The sequence below is a fragment of the Cupressus sempervirens genome, chromosome 6 (assembly GCF_028749045.1).
Source record: "Cupressus sempervirens isolate cs-2001-9-10 chromosome 6, ASM2874904v1, whole genome shotgun sequence".
In the NCBI taxonomy this organism is placed as follows: domain Eukaryota; kingdom Viridiplantae; phylum Streptophyta; class Pinopsida; order Cupressales; family Cupressaceae; genus Cupressus; species Cupressus sempervirens.
This window is the reverse complement of record NC_143123.1, coordinates 25,887,189-25,905,422: the sequence shown is the minus strand read 5'-3', so window position 1 is coordinate 25,905,422 and position 18,234 is coordinate 25,887,189. Positions and strand designations below refer to the sequence as shown.

General features: G+C 34.1%; 1 protein-coding gene and 1 pseudogene across 1 annotated transcript; both read left to right on the top strand.

Moving 5' to 3' along the window:
• Positions 1-225: 225 nt before the first annotated feature.
• LOC149550900 (uncharacterized) lies at positions 226-15,840 on the top strand. Its single transcript, XM_089790018.1, has 3 exons — positions 226-609; positions 766-852; positions 15,802-15,840. Exons 1-3 carry the CDS (start codon positions 226-228, stop codon positions 15,838-15,840), a joined length of 510 nt encoding a protein of 169 aa, XP_089646144.1.
• Positions 15,841-16,207: 367 nt separating this feature from the next.
• LOC149550899 (10-deacetyl baccatin III-10-O-acetyl transferase pseudogene) lies at positions 16,208-17,828 on the top strand (annotated as a pseudogene).
• Positions 17,829-18,234: the final 406 nt, after the last annotated feature.

Genomic DNA, 18,234 nt, shown 5'->3' with positions numbered 1-18,234 from the left:
ATACGTACCACTTTCACTGCTCCTACAGTAGCACAAGTATTCATGCGAGACATTGTGAGACTCCATGGCATTTCTCGCAAGATTCTTTCTGATAGAGACTCTATATTTACCTCCTCCTTTTGGAGAGAGTTACAAGGAGCCCTAGGGACTAAGCTTAACTTGAGCACAGCATACCACCCTCAGACAGATGGGCAGACTGAGAGAGTTAACTAGGTATTAGAGGACATGTTGCGCATGTATGTGATGGATAATCAAGTTAAATGGGAGGAGTATTTGCATCTAGTAGAGTTTGCCTATAATAATGGGCACCATTCTTCTTTGGGCATGCCACCTTATCAGGCCCTATATGGCAGACCTTGTAGGACACCATTAAGTTGGGATAGGATTGAGGACAGGGTAACAGTTGGACCACAAATTGTCAAGGAGATGAAGCAGCAAGTCTTTTTGATTAGGCAACATCTCAGGGAAGCTCAAGACCGACAGAAGAAGTATGCTAATGCCCATAGGACAGATCAAGCCTTTATGGTGGGAGATATAGTATTTCTGAGAGTGCGTCTGCACAAGAGTCCAATCCATTTTGGAAAGGGCTCTAAGCTTGCTCCTCGATTTGTTGGGCCATTTGAGATTTTGGAGAGGATAGGACCAGTTGCTTATTGCTTAGCCTTGCCACCTAGCCTATCACACATCCACAATGTTTTTCATGTCTCTTCCTTGAGGAAGTATATTTATGATTCATCTCATGTTATAGATTGGGGTTTTATGCAGGTAGCACCAGATGGCCAGCTATCCCTAGAGCCCATTCGCATATTGGCCCGCAGGACCCTTCAACTTCGAGGCAGAGAAGTGGACCAGGTTAAGGTCCAATGGGATTTCTATGATGAGGTCACAGCCACATGGGAGGACACGATGCAGATGAGACGTGACTACCCCTATCTATTTGATGAACTCCAAGAGGAAGTTCATGCCTAGAGGGGGAGGATATCATGTCCCGCCCCGACCATCATAGCACTATTGACATTTTGTTTCTTTTGGACTTTGATAGTTAGACTCTAGATGACACATTATTACCCCCTATGGACATTTATATTTTGATCCTTAGACTATTTGATTTCATGTTATGTTATTGGGACATTGATACCTATATCATTAGGCTATATGATGATTCCTTATGATGTTACTAGGACACTAATATTCTAAGTAGTTTTTATTATGTTATTTAGATATGCTTACTTACCTTTTTGATGATCCATATGTCATGATTAAAGCTTATGTTATACTCAAGTGAATGTTTGATTTTTGAATTGTGGTCTCCATATGGTGCTAGATTATCATGTCTTAGCATATTTAGAGTAACATTAAGAATTCATGTATCATTTGAATAAACTAGAATTGTATACTTATATTATATTTGATGCATTGCTTAAGGTAGATTAATTCCATAATTTTCTGTAAGAATAAATGATCATAATGTTTTACTATCTAGATTAGAGAATTGCTACAAATGTGAAGTGTGTAATGTGATATGAATGGAAATACATATTTCATATTAGTTATGTTATTCATTGATGATAGAATCTATGTGATTTATATTTACATTATCATTTTATCACCTTATTCTTGGACTACTGATATTTGCAATAAGTGTGTAGGAAAGAAGCCCATGGATTTATGGAGAACCTTGCTAGGTGTTTGGAAAAACCAAGGTTAACCCTAAGGAGGGTATAACCTTTTTACCCTTGTATTTTATTTGTAAAACCAATTTGTGTGTATTATTGTGATTCTATAAAAGTAAATTTGTTTTTCTTGATGGCTTGCCAAGTGTGTTGTGTGTATTGTGGTGTCACTTGACACATGTTCTCCTTTGTAGCATGCTTAGTGGGATGGTAGGTGTTTGAGTGAACCAAGGAGTGGTTTGGTAGGATTTCTTTTCCCTAGGTGTATTTATGGTTCCAAGAGGGATTCTTTCCATGCTAGGTCGAATGCACACCTTTTGTGAATTTCTAGGAGGTTTACACCATCCCTAGGGGTAGTTTGAGGTCTTATTTTAAAGCCCATATGATATACCTAGGGGGTAGGGGCATTTTTAAGTATTATAAGCTTCTCTAGGTATTGAAAAGAGCACCCAAAAATTGTGGATTCCCAAGTTGGCCGAATTTGGAAACTTAAGCATCAAAAGAAAACATTCTTTAGAGAGAGTTGGTTGGAGAGTTCTTGGGGGGAGAATTTTTGGATAGATCTGGAAAAAGAATCTAAGTGGGGTAAAATTTTGGAAAAGGGGAAAAAAACAAGGAGAAGAAGATAGCTTAGGAGGAGGATTGTTGGTAAAAAGAGAGGGAGCTCAAATTTGCTTGGAAACCAGGTTGGTAACCTTATGTACCCTTGCTATAAAAGTTTGTTGTTAAGTAGATTATTTTTATTGTGTTATGCATGTTATTTTTCTGTAATGTAGTTGTAATATGGTGTGTTGTAATGTTGTGTTGTGTGAGGTTGAGGGACCATGTTTCAGTTTTGGTGTATGTGTGTATTGTGATTTACTTTGTGTTGTGAATTCATATGTTCTTGTTGCAGTTTTCTGTTTTGGGTGTGACAAGGTGAGTCTCATCTCTTGGGAGGGAAAGAGAGCCTTGTGAGGGTAAGGGGTGCATAGGGAATGTGTTGGGTGAGAGTCTCTCCTAGAGTAGGAGAGGGATGCCATATGGGTGTTATGGGCCCCATATGCCACCTTGCTGGAGTTATAAGTATTGTAAAGATGCCATGTGAGGGCATGTATGTGGTGTTGGGTTGCCTTGTGAAGGCATGTGTATAAAGTGTATAGCCTAATGAAGGCATAGTTGCAGGTGGAGTCTCCTCAACATTCATTTTCCACCCTTACCCCTTGAGATGGATCTACATGTGATCCTAAGTGGTCTACCTCGGTTGGGAATTTTTGTGGTTTTATTTTTCAACTGTAAAATGTGTGAACAGTTTTGTAATGTGAGCATTGTGTTGTAAATGGTTGTTAGTAATGTATGTCCACCTAATCAAGGTTCTCCCTGCTCGGGGGTGGCCTTTAAAAGGCCTAAGGTTGGGAGGAGAGTACCATGGGCTTGTTTGTGTGTGTTGTACTGCAGGTTGTGATCTATGGATTGAAGACTTGAAGAGAAGAAGGATGTTGTCTTATTTTCATGTGCAACAAAAACATACTTCCAAGTGAATTCTTATTGTATTGGGGAGAGTCACCCTTGGGTAACTCCCAATCTTGTGTTTTATGACAGCTTGTAAGCTGAAAAATTGTATAAGTGGACTATATAAGTGGATTGTACTTGTTGATATGTTGCTACATTCAGTGATTAAAGAAATTTATATATCATGCACTATCCTATAGTATATAGAAATGAGTAAAGTTGTTATGTTTTTGTTTCTAAAATGATTCTAAGAGAAAATGTGTGTCTCCATTTGAAATTTATACATTTGGTTATAAAGACATTTTGTTAGAATTTCAAATAATGCTCTGGTTGGAAGGAACTAAAGTGGTTAGTGAAGTTAGTTAAATGTATTGTAGGAATGTACATCAATATTGTAGATCAAGTAAACTAAATATAACAAATAAAATAAAATAAAAATGCTTTCATTGAAAAAGAAAAATATATTTATATTTGCTAGTTCCTTTGACTGTAATATTGATGCACTACACATTAGCATGACCAAAATCATCACCATCTTCTTCTTCTTCATCACTGGGTAACTATCGTTCCTGATAATCATTTACTTCCTCTTGTGCTTCTTCAATCACATTATACTTTACCGACCTTCCTCTTGGGTCATGTCTAACAACAAATGACCAACTTGGTTTGTGTGGAACACCAAAGTAAAACACTTTCTCGTACTGACTTGGAAGAACATAGGGCTCATCTCCGACTGGCTCAAATGACCTTGTATTAATCATAGTAAATCCACTATCGTGTTCAATAACAGTCCTATCAGGATCATTTCGATTCAGTCGTAACCTAAACCATTTGACAAAAAATAGAACTATTTTGAATGAATTAAAGTCGCACTCAAGTATATCATCCAAAATGCCATAGTATCGATTTTCAAATTGTTGAGGATGTATGTCAGTTCTAGATGAAATATTGCTGATCGCGAAGACAACACTTATCCGAGAATCCCACATTTTCTTCATTTCATCTAACTTTTGTGTGGAATTTATAGCCATGGTAGTACATAGCTTTGTGGTATTTGACTTGTAATTATTTGAACATGTCAAGAATCTTCTCATTGATCTGTGAGTTGATATTAAACTTATGTCTCATGATTAGTAATCTTATGCATACCTTTGTATCTCTTAAGCCATATATTAGATCAAGTACCATTGGCGTAACATTGAGATCTCCATTACGATAAGCTTCTTTAACCAACGATGCAACACCATCCCATGTTAATGAGCGACCATTTTCTTGAGACTTTTCAATCCACACTGTCATCCAATCAAGATTGTTTGCAATATACAAGTGCAGTGCATTCCACTCACGAACAACTATAAAAAGGACAATTACACCAGTTAGAAATAACTTATATATATTGATGATGGATAAGAATTGTTAAATTACAAAAAAAAACTTATAATTACCTCTCACCCTCCTCAATCTACCTTTCCCTGTCAGGTACTCCCCTTTGAATTTGTCATTACAGTTGGGATCTCAAATGCGATCTACATGGATACCTGCTGCAAACTTTGGAAGATATTCACTGATATACACCATGGTCTGGTATATCATATATCCCTCTATCATAGAACCCTCAGGACGTACTCTTTTTCGAACCAAGCCCTTCATAAATTTCAAGTGCCTCTCAACCATCCACATTGATCTAGCTTATACAGGTCCACACAATTCAATCTCCTCAACTTGATGTATGAGGTAGTGTTCTTGAGCATTGGAAAATGTTGAAGGTAAACACTTTTGAATTTCACACATAAGCTATGGAATTTTTCTCTTCCAATATTTTATATCTTTTTTATCAATTTTTTTAGATGATAACCACCTAAAAGAGATTCAACACGCAAAAACACATAGAGGAGATTTCAAATAAAATTATGCAATAGATTTCAAATAAAAAGCTACAAATCTAAGAAAAAACACTCTTCTAACCTCATGTATTTTCCAAGATCATATATAACTTGTTTAATATTGTTGTCAAACTGTTGTGGAAGGGATAGAGGTAGGAAAAACTGCAATCATTAAAAAATGATCATTTCAATATATTATTAAATAATGCAATTGGTACTACATTCAATCTTACAAATATATTGTAAATAAAAAACATGACTTACCTTGAGGAAGGTATGCCAATCATGTGTCTTCAACTCTGGCCCAAAATCACCTTTCTTTGATAGAAGAGTGCTTATATTTGTAGCAAATCCTGTTGGAATTTTTTTTTTATGACTTCTTTTAATGCATCACTTTGTTGCTCTGTTAATAATCAAGGAAGGGCACTTGTATTTATGCGGTCTCCATTCCTATTTGATTCAATGAAAAACTTTTAGTGCATGATTAGATTCATGAATGTCAATACAAATTCTAGCAATTTGTTCTCTATCATGCTTTCCATCCAACATTTTCCATAGTGTATCTATTACATTCTTTCCAATATGCATAGCATCAAACAAATGCGTGATTGGGAGATCCTTGTAGTATGGTAACCTACTAAATTGAGTAGGATAACTTTTCATTCCTCTAGGAAGTTGGTCATTGATGCCTTGATGACCTTCATGAGCATTAGTTACAGCATTAGTAAATATAAGACAATATCAAAATACAAATTGTAAACTTTGGACGAAAAATTGGACATTACCTCGACGATTTAGTCGATCGTATTCCAACTTTCATTAATGAGGTGTCATTCTTCGTGGCCTTGATGATGTCTCTTCTTTCCCATTGAAAAGATGTTTTTCAACAATTTGATACCTATGATTATTGTGGAAAAAGTTTCTAAACTCATCAAACACCTGCTTTCCTAAACTACTCGAATGACGACATTTCATCTTCGGACCACAAACTGGACATGCAAATTTTCCCTTTGTCTGAAGACCTAAAAGATCATGTATAATTGGATCATGTACAATTATCATGTGCAACTTAAGCATTCGATAGTAATTTGTAAGCACTATAATAGACCAAAAATATGTGATCTTAACAATATAACATACTGCAAAAATGAGTTATCCCAGGGGCATCATGTATTGTCCATACAAGCATTGCATGGAATTGAAATTGTCGATGTTCTATCAGTCTAGAGATGTCATACATAGTGATGTCATTCCATAACTTCAACAACTCATCAATTAGGGGCTCAATATACACATTCATATCTTTAAGTTGGTATTTACCTAGCAATTGAATGAACATAAATATTACATAATTATTATAACCATTTTCATGCACTATTTATAAATTAATTTAAATAACTATAAAATAAAAAAATAACTGGCACAATCATTGACAACATTATGTGCTCCCTCTTTATGGACATCCAAGGAGGAATGTTATTGTTAATAACAAAAATAGGCCATACTAAGTAAACAGATCTCATATCTCCATATGGATTGACACCGTACGCTGCCAATGAAAGTTTCAGATTACGAGGTTCTTCTTTAAAGTGTGACCATGTTTCTTTTATCTCTTTAAATGCACAACCATCGGCAGGCATTCACATAATGTCATCCTGACTTCTATTGCGTGCACGGTAATCCATAAATTGTGCCAATCTAGCACACCTGAATAACCATTTAAGACTTGGAATAATGAAAATGTACCGAAGAACCTTGTGAGGCACATTTTTTGTTATTTGATCTAACTGATATCTACTAACATGAAAATAAGGGCATTCTATTGCAAATTCATGTTGTTTATGATATAGAATGTGATCATTGGGACATGCATGTATTTTCTGATACTTCATTCCAATTTGATCCATAATGTTAGATAATTCTCGGTACGAACGAGGAAAAATGTTTGATGGTGGTAACAAAAATTCACTAATCAACCTACAACAACAAATATGCATTGTTAATATAATGAATAGTAATTGTATGCTAACATTGAAGATGATAAAAATGACATACCTTAGCATACGTGACATTTCTACATTGGATATACTATTCATAACCTTTAAGTTCACCAACAACACTATAGCCGACAGTAGAGTTGTTTGAGAGCCTTCATATAAGGGTTCATGTGCCTTCTCAAGTAAAGGTATATCAAGACCATCTTCATCATTATTATCAGATTCGCTAATACCATCATTGTGAGCCTCTTCATCACTTGCCCTAATACCATCTTCTTCAATCATGTCCTCTGGCACATTATCATCTTCTTCCATGGGAGTGTTATCCTCAACTTGGATATTCACACCTCCATGTTCCTCTAGTAGGAAATCCACATTCAGCAATGGATGAAAATCGCGGCCCCCTTCAACATGACCATATTGCCTACAATGACTCTGGGCTGTTGTGATTAGAATTCTTCGATTCTTTAAACCCTTACACTTTTTTCAAAGACAATAACATTTATTCGGGTTTCTTCAGAATTGAGCCCACAATGCAGCCATTGTCTCATTATTTTGTTCTGGGTTCATATTGTCAGGCGTGGTCTTTCTTCATAGGAAAATATACCTACAAATAAATTGGACATGTTGTGATTAATGTTTATATCTACACATATGGTTTTTGTTAATTAATGTTTTCAAATGTAACTAAAATGATTACAAACATATCAAAAAGGATCTTCATAGGGTAACTAAAATGATTACTAAAATCTCTTCCTTCTATAGATTCAATGGGACTTTTAGAGTTTGGCTCAACTTTTTTGGGTAAGTGTGATGATATGCAGTGCACCATAAATTTTCTCTTCAATGAAAGGATTAGCACCTCTAATTTTTAAATGGCGATCAACCAAAACTAGCTGACAATCTAACCTTAAAAATACATTTTATGCCAAATTCCAATCATAGTTAAAGACATTTAGCTATTGGAAAATGGCAAGATTATGTCTTATTTCACATATGCAATAAAATGAGCAAGAAATGTGGAAGAACGTTAAGTTTTTATCCACCAAAACATGAGTAAAATTGTATAAACTGAATGTATTTTTTAAAATAATGTCAATTCCCTTCAAAAGAAATATTTTGCATGCAACTTACTTGCTGAAGATGTTTCAAGTTCAGCAACTCTTTAATCACAGGATCCACAATAGTTGGAAGCTTTGACCTGTCTGTCAGTTGTGGCTTGGCTTATAGCAACAAAAAATTCATTAGTATATGCATCTCAACATTTAAAAAATACATCAAGCAATTTAGGTCAGTTCCAGTCTGTAAATTAACTGGCATTTGTTTCTTCTTTAACATATTCAACAATCAAGTACAAGGTTTTTTAGTTTGGACTCTGCCCTGATGAGCATAACCTTACAATCAAATTTACTTACTTTGGCATTGTAGTTTCCATCAAGGAGAATATTCGATGATTTCAAATCACAATGAATGATAGATGGATCGCAGTGCTCATGCAAATGCTTTAGTGCTCTGTAATATTTAGGGGATAATGACTTTAGATTCTGTTGCACTGTCTTTATTTTTACAAAAGAAAAATACGGAGAATCTGCTCTTGGCTCAAATCATTATCACTATTGGCTCAAACCATTTTTACTGAAACTAAATGAATAGGCATCAGAAAAGAGATAAAACAATGCCAAAACAAAGGATGGTCTATTTAGAAGTTTTAATAGCCCATAACTACTTTAGGAGGCTTATTGAACCTATTTAGAATTGAAAGTGAATAAAAATGGGATAAGGTTAGGAATTGAAAGAGAATAATAAATGAGTATAGAATCTCACTTGAAAAAATATATAACTAAATATTTAATGTGATGAAGAAGATTGGAAAAGAAAATGCCAATGAATAGAGCAGATCAGGATGTAATGATCATGTGGACAAAAATACAATCAACCCATTACTCTTCCCATCAAAATAAATTCTAAACAAACCCTTGTAATCGCTTCTCACTATTTTTGTTAACACCACAATGAACAAGAAAATTGACTACGTGGAAAACAAGAAAACTTTGATAGGAATCTGTCTCGAGACAAAAAAAAAACCAAAGTTGTTATATCAAGCACACACTACAAATTTTATTTATATTTTACAAAACTGTTCTATTAACTATTACTTACACACTGAACTGCTACTTTATAGGGTATAGAACTCCGAGTCCATTCCCTATATTGATTTCCATTTCTATAAATTGACCCAATCAGAATAAAAATGTCCAGCTAACAATCTATGCATTGTAATGTCATAAAATATTTTGAATCTTTGAAAAGGCCTGGGTCAACACACCTATTTTAGCAAATAACCCTTCAAGGTCTTTAACAGGTCTCTCCAAATCAGAGAGAGGTGTGCAGGCCTGCTCAGTCAGAGTGTTTCAACTCACCATACAACATCCCAAATGTAAGTCTCATCTAAGAATATCCTGTAAACTACATCTACTAAATAACACTACTAATAGACAAAATGTCAAATAGGTTAGTATGGAGAAAAATAATACTGAAACATATTTCAAAAGTCTCCTTGTCTGAATATTAAATAAACAAATATCATTATTGAGAAATTGCCACCATGCAGATAATTTTAAATTGAAGTTTGTGTTTACCATGTCCAGAGAAGAATGATCTAGAAATTCAAATGCTGAGATGATCTCCCCTAACTATTGTTTTGCTGCAGAGAGTAATCTTTGTAAAAATTGAACGAAATTTTTTAATTTTAATACAGCTGTCAACTTGAAAATAGTTCTATGCTCCACAAAATTTGAGGTATCAATTCCTATAACATATCATCTATCATCAAGTTTAAAGTGAAAGAGACCATACAAACTATTGTAAGTTGTGCCCAACTGGGACACATTTAAAATAAACTAAAATACAAATTTCAATCAAATTCATGTTAGAATCAATCATATAAATCAATATAATTGTTCCCTTGCCAGCTCCATAATACTACAAAAATTGGTAATCATATCAGATCAACCATGGATTACATTCTTTGAAGTGTCTACAGTAACTAGCAAAAATCATCATTTCAAAAGTAAACATGAAAAGAAAAGTGAGAGAGATTCTCATCCACTAACAGGAATGCTTGAACATTGTTCTCTATATGTTGAGCAGAACTAATCTGAAATACATTCTAGTGTATTTGTAAAGATCACAAGTTATCCCTCTTCAATAGACCCCTCTTGTACACTCTCCAGTTATAACAGCCACATGGACTCTTGTAGCAATTGTACAGGCACAAAATCCAAATAATTGCTTCTCTAAAGTAACAAAGTTTGAGTTGGGAATTCGGGAGCTTTTATGCAAGTATTTTCTCAAATTTTAAGGTATTTTGGTCTTACATATCCACTTTAAGAATTGTATGATAACTAATCTCCAAATTATACTCTTCAAAACATCAGAAGCAATGTAGCTAGCAAACTGTATTTAATACATTTGTCTTATAATTGAAATCCCATAATATTAATAAAATATTACGACTGATAAGTCAAATGGGATGACCTTGAATGCTAAATCAGAGAGAATTTCATAATGAAAACACATGGTCAATTCACAAGGATACATGTTACATTCCTAAAATGCACAACTGTTGAACATTGAATTCATGTATAGTATTGGAAAGTGTTTGAATGTCAAATTAGATTAACCATGATATTTGATTTGAGAAACACCAAATGGTCATTCCCTTGCCAAGAGTTGCTTGGATATGTCATCATACCTTTCCCATGGTTCCATAATGTGGTCAAGTTGCCAAAAATTCCTAAAGGTATTTAAGTCAAAGTGTTTGTTGAAGTGTCCTATGTGTTTTTTGACAAGTAGGATTGGTGATAAAGTGTAATGTCCTCATTTTAGCTCGCTGTGGTTTATGTTTGGATTGACCTCTTATTGGCCCTCGTAGGTTAAGGCTGATGGCTAGAGGGCCCCATTTGGCAAAACAAGAGGATCTTTCCCTTCTATAGTACAGAAGTGCTTAGGATTACTCCTCGTTTGTTTTAGTTAGCTACACTTACAATTTATAGTAAGTTATGTATCCAACATTTCTACATTTGGCAAGGCACCTGGACCGATCTCAACACAGTGATGACCCTTGGCAATACTGATTTTATCAAATATTTAGGGAATTACTAGTTATAGTAGGTTAGGAGTTAATAGAGAGAACCATTAATATTTTTAGTAAGGTAGTTGCTTGTGCGATGGAAGCAATGGTTGACCAACTGGTTCAGATGAGACAGAGAGATGATGAGTAATCAATGAGATATTAAAATTATAGTAACAGTAATAAAGCTATTTATAATGGTTATATTGTAAATTTATTACTTATCTTCATAAACTATTATTGAGGAGCCATTATATTTAATGGAAAAGTATGCCTTCAATAATGACATAACTTAGTTCAAACACAAAAAATAGTTATATAAGTCATTAAAGTGACATATTGGTGAAGCCTCATGAGTCCAACTTTATTGAGGAATTATAAAAGCCCTAGAAATGAAATTGATTGATTTTTTGTTTATGAGTTTTGACTTTTATATTGGATGTTCCAGGGAAGAGTGCAATGTGACCTAGGGTTTTAGACATTTTTAGCATTGAAGGACGATATCTTCAATGTTTGTGCAGTCTTAAAGCTATGAAAAAACTAGTTGAATCATTGTTTGATTGTGGGCTTCATACAGAGGTCCATTTTAGTTAAATTAGTGAAGCTAGGGAGCTTTGTAATTAAAATAAAGGCGGGTTTGTAGATACTTCCCAAGGCTGGTCTTCAGCTGCATTTTGTTGACTAAAAATAAAAATTCCAAAGGCAGTTGTACAGCATTACAGGCCCCACACGAGACCCTTAGCACAACATCTGGTTTCTAGGCCAAACTGCCTAGAAGTTATGCTTTAATATTATCCTATTGGATTCCCAGCTATAAATAGAACATTGTGCACAAATTGGAGGGGCTTCTAGAAAATCTCCAAGGGATGTGATTTAATTCCAGGTTCTTTATGCAAGATGAAAACTCATTTCAGTATTTAACAATTGCAATTACCTGCAAATAAACTGGACATGTTGTAGTTAATGTTTATATCTACACATATGGAAATTGTTGATTAATGTTTTCAAATGTAACTAAAATGATCCTATTATGATATTGGATGATTCAAAGAATGTAGCTTTGGATTGGGCTGGATGAAGCCGAGAAAGTAGGCTTTGGATTACAGCTTATCAAATTGGTTATCAATTTATGTTCCAAGTTTATGACATTACAACATTGGCATCAAAGACTGTTATGAGAACATTTCTTATTATTTGAATACAGTGTCAATAACACAATCTTTAAGAGGTGCAATCTTTTTCTATAATTAAAGACTTTATTGGAAAATAGCAATCATTACAAAAAATCCTCATCTGAGATTTATAATACTACTTTGATGATAAGCCCGAGGCTTTTGTGACCCAGACCAACACACAAGCTGATGGAATAAGATGGTCACATAATAAGGAGAAGAAAGAGGATCAAAAGTTCAGAGTTACTAACTCAAAAAACTTAAAAATGATCCCCTTGAGGTCTTGTATGAGGGACTCTCATGCACATTAAAAACTACACATGCACCCATATAGGTAAAATTTCAAAAGATGAAAATAAAAAAGCCTGCATGCAGTTTGGCAAGCACTCCATGTGGGAACTGTTATTTAAATGGCACAATTCCCATCAAAACATGAAAAATTACCTACTAATTATTAAGAAGCAACACTTTGAAAACAAAGCTCAAGTGGCATATGGGAAAGTGATGAGAGGATTTCCATTACTAAGGGAAGCTGACTCTTTTTTCTCATCCATATTAGATCTAGCAGATGAGATCCAACTTTAGGATATGTCCTAAGGATTTCTACTTCTCATCCACTGAAGAAAAGTATGTCTGATAGTAACAACATATGTCATTTGGTAAGCCAATAGAATTGCTAGAAGTCTTCACAATCTACTCCTTCCATGCTACAAGGATTTTGAATGATCTCTTTCAATGCCTTATCAATGGCTTCTCTTGCCTATTTTCCCTTGGATAGTTAAAAGCCTGATGGTGAGTGGAAGATACAAAACTCTACTATTGCTACTCTAATAACAAGGTTAAGAAATGACACCTACAACCAGTTGTCTGTTTCATAATCCTAAATATAATTAAAATTGGTTCATAGAAACTTCCATTGTATTTACCTATTTTCAATGGTCCAATTTTTAAAAATTTGCTCTTGGTTCGATTGAGAAGTTCAAGAGGGCATAAAGTGTTTTAAGCACTTTCTAACTCTCCAGCACACATCACAACCTATAAGGCACTATTTGACAGGCTACTATACTGATGCCCACCAAGATCTTGCTTGCAGTACTTTATGTTGTATCATGTCTATATATATTCCATCTGCACATTCTGAAATATAAAAACAAAAACAATGACAATGAAAATAATTGGATGACACACAGCAGAAAAAGGCCTGATTTGGGGAAGACTCTCTAACATTAGACAACTGAATATAGTAGGGCTTTATTAGCTCCTGCCTGGCCAAGGAAGAATGTCTTATAAACAGTCTATACAAAAGCATGAGCAGAGAGTTAAAGAAGATTTTCTAGGCAAACAAAATAGCATCCTTTCATTTTAAGATGATATATAAAGGCATTCTTCCAGAGAGGGGCCAACTCAGTTCATTTTGACTTTGATGGGTTTAACCCATATGCATTACTACACTGAACTAGATCTCAAATAACCTTTATATCATACCAAGTTCTTTTCCATGTTCACTTCTAGTCACTGAAAACAAACAAACAATATATCACAAAACAACTTAACAGATTCTCTTAGCAACCCTCAAAGTCTAGTTTGATTCGCATTGAAGACCAACCCTAAATGAAATCGAACTCTCCAAAAACCATGCAAAAATGCAGAGAAAACCTAAAATGAAATTGGGCTCTCCAAAAACCATGCGAAAATGCTCCAAAAACCTAAAATGAAATCGAGCGCGGGAAAGACGTAAAAGGACAAATGTTGTTTTCCTTTGCACATGTATAAGCCCTATGTTGGTCAAAATTTCAACCAACATGGGTCTTATATGTAAAAAAAAGAAATTTTTGCCTTTACATTTTGACCACCCTAAATTTATTTAGTTGATGGTCAAAAATTTTGGTAGAAAAATGATGTTAAATGTAGTAGTGCATGTAGGATTTTGAGAAGCACAAAGCTAGGATACTCAACTACTGGACCGTCTCCACTATATAATCATGAGATTATTGACATGCTATTCTTGAGATCTTAGACAAAAAATGGACCAGGATGAATTCTACTACTATATTCTTTGAGATCGCTTCAAGATTCTTGACCACATATCTAGATATCATGCAAGAGTGTATTCATGTTCAAGAGTTGGCCTTATTTGTACTCATAAAAATATTGGTCCTCCTATCTTGGATTATGCTTTGCAACAGTACATGATTAATTTTGTTGAATGATTATTATGTTTTATATTTTATGACATTGATGAATATGGCACTCTAGAAGAGTTTTTTTCATCGACAAATTTTTGTTAAATATGTGACCACCATTAGGAGGCTATGAAGAAAATTAGTGAAATCATAGAAGTAATGGTGGTTCCTTCCATGGTTGTACCTTTGGATCATTTTAAAGATACCTATAGGCTTACTTCTTTGTTCAAGATTGTTTATGTTCCACCCCTCCTCATCTGAGCTATTGTTAGATCACTCCTCAAGGTTAGCTCAAGTTTGTGGTGGATGGAATGTGATCTTCTAGTGTCAAAATGTGGAGTTCTAATTATTAGTCTTCCTCAATTTCTTTTCCTATTTTCCTCTTTCCTTTTCTTCCTATCTACTTATTGTGCCCTAGTGTTTCTTTAGTAAAATGCAAGTTCTATTGTACTTATTCTAAGTATTAGATGCTATGATATTAGACTTAAGGATACTTGGTTTTTTGGATCTACAAAATCAAAATGTTAAATACTTGATTTTAGGTTATTGGGTGGTAGGGTGACTTATTTTGAGCTTGTCATCTTGATTATTTGAACAATATATTTCTTTATAAAAGTTAAGACATTTTTTAAAAAAAAGATTTCAAATATGAAATAAAGATTAAAACAATTTCCCCTTATTATAAAGATTCGTTTTCCCCCTTTTATTTTATTATGCTTATAGATAATACTGCAAAAAGCTGATAACATCATACTTATGTTTCATTCAATCATGCTATTTTTGAATTCTATTCTTTCGTTTTGTTCATTTAAGTCCACCAGAATATTATAGATTTTGCCGAAGCAGTTCTAAACAATACAACCATTGGATATATTCATAAAACCATTGAATTTCTTTTGCCTTTCTATCGCAATGTAGTGATGATTGTACTCTTTACTTTCTGAATACCATGTAATATAAATATATTGTTTCATTTATCACCCTTTTGTCATTGTGCAACTTTTCTGAATAATAAATAGTTCATGACTTTATTACCCATATTATCTTAACTAGCTAGCAATTCAATTGTTGGATGAAGTGTGAACAAAAAAATATATCATATCTTTTGGGCTTTTTTTTCCCTCTTGATTTTTAAGAGTTCACACTATTGACTTTCAGTTTTTTAAGCAGCCAATATAGCTAGATTTTTATGCAGTATATCGAGCCCTCTGGAGTTTAAGTGTGACAATCAATTATGAATGTCAAAATTTGCATTTTGCTATATTTCCAGGGGTTTACCAACCCATTTGGACCAGGTTTTACGAAATAGCTCTTTTTCAAAATAGATTTCTTTGCCCACAGAAAATGCAAGAATTGGTTGTTGAGCATCATGAGTTATTTATTTTAACAATATAAAGAGATGCCATTTTAGTGAAGGGATTAAAAATGAAAAATTTGGAGTGGGTCGATAGTGTGATGTTTATAGTCGCAATATAATTACAAAACCCACTAAAAGTATACAACATAATTTGTTGAACATACAACATAATTTGTTTTAGGTAGCAACAGTTATAAAGGGAATAATTTGGCTACTTATTGGTTGGAGTAGTATATATAAGGGATCTCTAAATGTTATTTTAATCTCACAATTTGAGTATCAGTTTCTATCTCAGAATTTGAGTATCAGAAGAATAAGAATGGAGAAAGCTGGGGCAAGAGAGTGGAAGGTGAAGAGCTCTAAACCAGTCATGGTGGCCCCTTCTCTGCCTACACCCAAAACTATTCTCCCCCTCTCCTCTATTGATAACTTATCCATGTTAAGAAGATATATCTTTACTTCCTTATTAGTTTACAATGCTCATGACAGTATTTCTGTTGATCCTGAGAAAACAATTAGAGAGGCTCTGTCCAAAGTGTTGGTGTATTATTTTCCCTTGGCTGGGAGGCTCAGAGGAAAAGAAAATGGGGATTTTGATGTGGATTGCACAGGTGAGGGCACTCTATTTGTGGAAGCAATGGCATATAAAACTCTTTCAGCCTTGGGAGATTTGGATGACGGCAACCCATCATTTCAACAGCTGCTTTATTTACTTCCACCTATTACTACTCCTATTGAGAACTTTCATCTTCTGGTTGTTTAGGTAATTCTTCTCTTTGCTTTTTTATTTATAGAAAAGTGAAGGATTAATTTTATCTCCTTTAGAAAGTGTTTTATCTTTGGGGTTTGGGTTGAGGAGAAGGAACAGCTTAAGCATCACACACTAAGCTTAATTCCTAGACCAAAGTGTTAAATAGTCAAAGTTGACTTTTTTATTCCAAGCTTAATTCTTCCCTGAGGAGAAGGGGGGTGGGGAGAAGGGTTATGCTTTTGCTTTCAAAAATGAGTTGGAAAGGTCATAGATGGAAGAGGAGTTTGAACAAAATGATAACACCACCAAGGTAAGGCAATCTTATTATTCATAGTTTTAGTATATTGAAACATTTGTCGACGAAAAGTGTTCTAATGGGAGTTTGAACAAAATGATAACAATGTTATACTAAGTCAATTCTATTACTTACAATTTTCATATATCAAAACATATGTTAACGATTGGTGAAGTTGAATGGTTCTTAACAAACCCACCAAGAATATTCTAATATTGCTAAGTGCAAGACTCTAAGATCGATGCCACTAACAAATTTGGTGGAATGGATACTCCTAAACCCTTGACTCTTACTATCCTATATTGAGTTGTATTACTCTCTTACATTGGGTTTTATTATCTTGAATTTTCTTTTCCAATTTCTATATTCAAGCAACTTTTTGGATCTCCTAGTTTCTATTATTTTTTTAGTTATCATTTTCATTACATTTGATGGATTTGTAACTTATTTATTTCGATTTATACTAATGATTTAATATATGATTTTTTAACAAGATTTGTGCATTTTTTTATTGTTATTTCTTGTATTTACTTCATATAGGTAACTCATTTTGCATGCAGTGGTTTTTTTGTGGGAGTGAGTTTCCACCATAGTATATGTGACGAATGAGGAGCCTGTCAATTTCTTAAAGGCCTTGCAGAAATGGCAAGGGGAGAGGTTAAGCCCTCTTTAGAACCAGTATGGAATAGAGAGCTATTGAAGCCAAAAGATCCTATAAACCTCCAATTTTATCACTTTGAAACCATTATGGAGAGTGTACATAGTCCACACCAACCTCTATTGAAAGAAGATTTGGTTCAAGCCTCTCTATTTATCAAAAATGATGTAATTAAATGTATCAAAAAATACTTTATGGAAGAAACTAAAGGGTTTAAGAAAGGTTCAGAGAAATGAAGATCACGGCTTAGATGTGAAACAAAGATCAATAGAAGAGAACCGATCTCGTGCAATATAAAGTATGAAACCCCTATGAGGCAAACCGGTTACTGATATAGTATAGTAAGCCAACTATCATAATGGCTTGCCATGAAAAAAAGCATAAAACAAATAAGAGAATCAAAGATGATATCATGCTTTCACAATAGCCCAAAAGAGATAGGGCAAAGGACTCACTTAGTATTCATTGAATGCATGTATTTCTCGATAAATTCATAGTAAATGACTCTAAGTTTCTTTCTAGCAAAATCATTGCGATTTATTTATTTCCGTCATAACAGTTTCTAGTACACTCAATTTCATAAAACCCGATGGAATAGTTGAAGTGTTTTAATTTCAGGATGTTTTCAACTCAATGTCTTCC

Bases quoted from the DNA above. Each gene is read 5' to 3' on its own strand.
- LOC149550900 (XM_089790018.1), top strand. From the start codon at position 226: ATGTTGCGCATGTATGTGATGGATAATCAAGTTAAATGGGAGGAGTAT. The intron at 610-765 runs GTTGGGCCATTT...GGTTTTATGCAG, and splicing joins CTAAGCTTGCTCCTCGATTT to GTAGCACCAGATGGCCAGCT. The intron at 853-15,801 runs GTTAAGGTCCAA...CTATATTTCCAG, and splicing joins GAGGCAGAGAAGTGGACCAG to GGGTTTACCAACCCATTTGG.